The following is a 5,844-nucleotide window of genomic DNA, read 5'->3' on the forward strand; positions in this document are numbered from 1 at the left end:
TTCCATTTGGAGAAGATTATTTGTATAGTTGCTGTGTGTACTGTTGAAAAAGGGTATTTGTGATGAAAACGTTGTTGGTCCTGCAAAATTCTATCATGCGCTCTCCAGTCTTGTTTCTATCAACAAGACTATATTTTCCAACTACTGTTCCTTCCTCTCGTTTTCAACTTTTGCATTCCAATCACCAGTAATTATTATTGCGTCCGACTGAAGAAGCTGGTAGGATTCTTCCATGTCTTCATCAGCGGCCTTAGTGCTTAGTGCATACATTTGAATAATAGATGTGTTAATGGGATGTTCTTGTATACAGATAGATATAATCCTATCACAGACAGCATTACTCTTCAAATTAGATCCTTAAATGTCATTTTTGACAAGGAATCCAATGCCATTCCTCTTGCTTGTTTCATTCCCAGCATATTAAACCACATGATTTTCTGATTCAAAATGGCCAGTATCCATCCATTTCAGCTCACTAATGTCTAGGATATCAATCTTTTTAGTTCCATTTCATTGTTGACAGCTCCCAATTTTTCTAGATTCATAGTTCCTAAATTTCAAGTTCTGCGTCTTAGAAGACTTTTTCAGCTGTTTCTTCCCATTTTGAGTTGTGCCCCTCAGCAAATGGAAGTCGTGAATGCTTGCCTCCCACATCTTTCCCCATCTGTGAAGTTAGAGTTGCCTCTACTTTGAGAAGGCAGCTCTGCCTAAGTCATATTATGTCTTCTGACCTGAGGGACTCATCTCCTGGCACTGTCTCTGACAATTTTCTGCTTCCATCCATTAGATCTTTAGTATCTGACAGTGTTTCCATGCTTTCTCTAAGGTTTTCAGAGTCTAATTTCTTTGAGGTGGACAGCCTAGTCCTTCCATAATCTGTTCTTAGTCTGGAAGGGCTGCTAAAATAATACTGATCACATACTATTCTTTTATTAAAATAAGCCATATTAAGGGTTCTGCAAGAGTTCTGGTGGTGTCTTTGGTTCAAACCCATCAGCTGCTCATTGGGAGAAAGACGAGGCTTTCTGTTCCCATAAAGATGTACAGCCTCTGAAACCCACAGGGTCAGGTCTGCTCTGTTCTACGTGGGCGTCATGAGGTGGGATCAACTCATGACAATCATTCTTTGGGGGGTGGGGCAATCATTGGTATAGAAGGAGTTCCATGGTGGGACTGATACTATGAGTTCCTGTACCGGGTGACACCAATCTAGTGACATCCTTGAGAAGACTTTCTTTTTGTTTCTAAAAACTCAAGCCAAAGCACACCGTTGCCATTGAGTTGATTCTAACTTATAGCAACCTTATGGGACAGGGTAGAACTTCCTAATGGGTTTCTGAGACTGCACTTTTTATGGGAGTAGAGAGCCTTGACTTTCTCCTGTGGAATGTCTGGTTGTTTTGAACTGCTGACCTTGTGGTTAGCAGCATATAAAGAAATAAATGTAATGATTTATATGTTTCAAAGACAGTAGCTATTGAGGTTAGTGCATCAAGTCCATTTTTAACTAATAGGAACCCCATGTGACAAAGTACAACTGTTTCATAGGGTTTTCTTGGCTCTAATCTTTATAGAAACAAAACACCCAGTCTTCCCCGAGGCAGCTGGTGGCAGGGAGCTTATGGATGTGTTTTAGTTAGCAGCCTTTCAGGTAGCACCCAGCCGCTAACCCCCCTGAATCATCAGACAGAGCTCTAGTCCACCTGGTAAAGCTATCAAAGAAAACTATGAAAGCTTTCAATGGGTTAGCCCTGAGTGGGACAGTGGCATTGGACTGCAAGGTGGGTGGTTTGAAACCAGCAGGAGAAAGAGGAGATTTTCTAGTCTCAGAAAGAGTTACACATGTCTAGGAAACACTCAAGTGCCTTTCTAACCTCAATTGCTTATGAGTGAAATTGTTTCTCCACACCATGTCTCTTGCACCATTAATGATTAATGTAACTCATTAAGGCTGCATGAATTTCCAAATGCCAGCATTGGGCTGAAATCATACCACAGATCTGACACAGTATTTTACATGTAGAAACTTTTTTGGGTTCATGAGAGAACAGAGTTGGAAAAACTCGGAAAAGGTATCCTTCCTCTCTCCCTCTATCCCAAATTTTGTAATAGAGGCAACACTTAGATCTTTTTAAGGAAATATTGACAAAAATATTGGGTAAATAGTGCTACAAGATAATTTCTAAATAAAAGACAAAGCCATGTCTCTCATACGTATGACAAAAAAACAAAACCCACCCCCAAACGCATTCAACTCATTAATGAGGAATCTGTTCAAAGGAAAACCCAAAGACCATAAACACTCATAGGTCAGCCCTATTGAAATGACATTGTAAATGTAGGTAACTGCTTGATTGTTTTTATGCTCACAGGACATAATTTATTTGTAGGTCTATAGAAAATTGCTGTTTGTTTTTGGTATCCAGTTATCTACATATTTCATAGCTGTAAGAAAGTTCCCAATAAACCAGAAATGGTTAACATAGAATATGCTACCAACAATTGGAGCTTTTTCCTACTAAGACCATTAGAGTTGATTCCAACTCATCATGTCCCTTAGGATTGAGTAGAACCACCTCTGAGGGTTTTCCTACTTGCGAGGCTCTAAATCTTTATGGAAGGAGCCCTGATGGCACAGTGGGTTATAAATTGAGCTACTAACTGCAAAGTCAGCATTTCAACCCACTTACTCTAAAGGAGAAAGATGAAGCTTTTACTCCTGTAAAGAATTACAGCCTTAGAAACCCAACGGGGCAGTTCTATCTTGTTTATTGGCATCGAGCTTGGAAATCTTTATGGAAGCAAACCACCACGTTTTACTTTCTGGTGGATTTAACAGCTGACTTTTTAGGTAGTGGGCACACTCCTTAGCCAGTGCACCACCAAAGTGCCTTCTTTTTAAGAAGATAGTGATCAACTCAGTAATTTCTGATTTTTTTATACCAGTTTATTCTAAAGGACAGAAGTTAAAAACAACTGACATGAAAATGAAGTTGGAATGTAAATGTTATAAACTCTATGGAGGAGAAGATTTAATTCGATCTGTTTTTTACCCAGATGATTTCTGAGATAGTTAAAGTTTATTGTGCCAACCTGGCTGATAAACACATGTGGGGTTAATTGAAGGGCAGAGGGATAAATGGCTCCATAAGCCTCACCTTTTGAGTTCTTGGGTCTCTTGTTTTGTGATGATCAGACCAGGTTGCAGCTGTCTTAGCCAGTTCCCTGCTTTAGCTGACAAGGCTCACTTCCTGCAAGGCATCCCCAAGGACAAGCCACATGGACCTACCCCGATGCAGCCCTGGGTGCTGGATGCTTACACGTTCACTGATTCAGCTTTCCCTATCAACAATTTCAAGTAGAAGAGTGCTGAGAAATGCATAGGGAAAATAAAAAGAATAGATTTAGAAATACCAAGAAAGATAATTTGAATTAAAGAAATCTCAAGGGCTGAATCAATTTCTCCAAAATCCTAGTTTATATCCTCTCCTGTTCCTTCCTTTGTTCTAAGATGGAGCAGTAGTAAGCATACAATGGTTAATTAATCAACCTTTATGTGTTAGAATTACATTTGGCCTTGATTTCAATAAGTGTCTTAGAGATCATGAGCATAGCATTAAAATGTAAGTAATATAATTACTCAAGTAAATGAAGACTAGGACTATAAGGGTTATTAAAAGTTCAGGGATTCACCACATCGGGGTGAAACACTAAGGGGGTGCAACAGAGCAGCAAGGGGAGCAAAGCAATGAAGCCTCCGGGGAATACAAAAAATAGACTTTGGGGCTAGGGCATAACACCCCATCAGACTCACTGGAAAACACTCCTAAAAGTCAAGCAGACCTGGAACTATTTACAGGCATTTTTCCTTTGTCATTTTATCATTGTTGCTGTTGTTTTGGTTTTTGTTTTCTTTTATTGTTTTGTTTTGTTTTTGTGTTTATCATTGTCTCTGCATGTCTATCTAGATAAGATAGGTGGGATAAACAATCCAGAGGAGAAAACAATGGGACTGACAATTCTGAGGAGACACAGGAGAGGGGTAGGTGGGGGAAAGGGAAGGGGTGTCAACAAACCCAGGGACAAGAGAAAAACAAGTGATCTAAAATTGATGGCGAGAAGGGTGTAGGATTCCTGGTGGAGCTTGATCAAGGGCAATGTAGCCCAGAGGAATTACTGAAATATGAATGAAGGGCAAGCATGATACTGCGGCAAGAGAAAGTCAAAGGAAATACAGGAAAGAACTAGGAGGAGAAGGACATTTATAAAGATCTAAATACAGGCATGTACATATGTAAATATATTTGTATATAAGATAAGGAGATAGATCTTTGTGTGTATACCTATATGTTAAGTATTAAGGCAGCAGATGGACATTGGGCCTCTACTCAATACTCCCTCAGCACAAGAACACTTTGTTCTAATAATCCAGCATTCTGTGATGCTCACCTTCCTGACACAATTGCTAAAGACAAAATGGGTGCATAAACAAATCTGGTGAAGAAAGCTGTTGGTGCCCAGCTGTCAAAAGATATAGCCTGTGAGGTTTTAAAGGCTTGAAAATAAATAAACGGCCATCTAGCTGAGAAGCAACTAAGCCCACATGGAAGAAGCACACGGGGCTGTGTGATCATGAGGTGTTGATGGGATCAGGTATCAGGCATCCAAGACCCAGAAACAAAAGCATATTGATATAAATGAGGGGAAGGGTGGAGTAGAGACCCAAAACCCATATGTAGATGATAGGACATCCCTACAGACGGGTCACCAGGAAGACTGCAATATAGCACTGATGAAACATACAACTTTCCTCTAGTTCTTTAATGCTTCCTGCCCCCACTATCATGACCCAAATTCTACCTTACAAGTCCTGCTAGACCAGAGCATGTACACTGGTACAGATAAGAGCTCGCAGCACAGGGTATCCAGGACAGATAAAGCCCTTAAGATGAATAATGAGAGCAGTGATACCAGGAGGGTAGGTGGAAGGTGGGGGGAGAAAGGGGGACCAATCACAATGATCGACATATAACCGCCCCCCCCTACCACCTCCGACCAAGGGTGAACAACAGAAACATGGGTAAAGGGAGATGGTGTAACATATGAAAATAATAATTTATAATTTATCAAGGATTCATGAGGGAGGGAGGTTGGGAGAGGGGAAAAATGAGGAACTGATACCAAGAGCTCAAGTATAAAGAAAATATTTAGAAAATGATGATGGCAACATATGTACAATGGATGGATGGATGGATTGTGATAAGAGCTGTAAGAGCCCTCTCAAAAATTATTCTTTAAAAAGATCAACTTAGACTATTATAGAAATGGGTTAACAGTATTCAATATAAACTCAAATAGGTGATTGAATCCTATGAAAAAAAAAGAACAGGGAGTCCCATTCATCTATTTTAGAGATGAACCACAAAGGAAATGAACAGGTAGGGAAGTTCATTTCAAAGGGAGACTATGATGATATGGTACATCTTATCCTGTTGCGTGTAAGTGCTGGATTCTGGTCTCAGGTGGGTGACACCTGTAATTAAAACAATGGCTGAGGCTGCAGTTGTACAATCCTGCTTGATGTGATTGAACTGTAGGGTGCTATGATATCTCTATTAGCTCCCATCAAGTGATTTTGAAAAAATAAATAAATAAAAGTGGATACCAGGGGGAAAGAAAAGTAAGTAAATTTGGTAGCTGGAGGAAGCGCTTTCTGGTAAAGTTCATTGGAACATTCACTGCTTTCTTCAGGTGAAGAGGAGTCAGAGGAGGAAGATAGACTACCCCGGAGAGAGAGCTTGAGACCAAAGCGGAAACGGACCAGAGACATTATCAATGAAGATG

The 5,844-nt window shown here is 40.1% G+C and overlaps 1 protein-coding gene across 1 annotated transcript in view; it reads left to right on the forward strand.

The window, feature by feature from the left end:
- TMC1 (transmembrane channel like 1) overlaps positions 1 to 5,844 on the forward strand; it is a 148,137-nt gene that overhangs the window by 7,227 nt on the left and 135,066 nt on the right. Inside the window, exon 3 of the mRNA XM_013007512.1 lies at positions 5,752 to 5,844. Within this exon, the coding sequence (XP_012862966.1) occupies positions 5,752 to 5,844 (93 nt within the window). The remainder of the gene's footprint in view (positions 1 to 5,751) is intronic.

The sequence above is a fragment of the Echinops telfairi genome, unplaced genomic scaffold (assembly GCF_000313985.2).
Source record: "Echinops telfairi isolate 266 unplaced genomic scaffold, ASM31398v2 ScPeMD7_22;HRSCAF=79, whole genome shotgun sequence".
Lineage (NCBI taxonomy): Eukaryota > Metazoa > Chordata > Mammalia > Afrosoricida > Tenrecidae > Echinops > Echinops telfairi.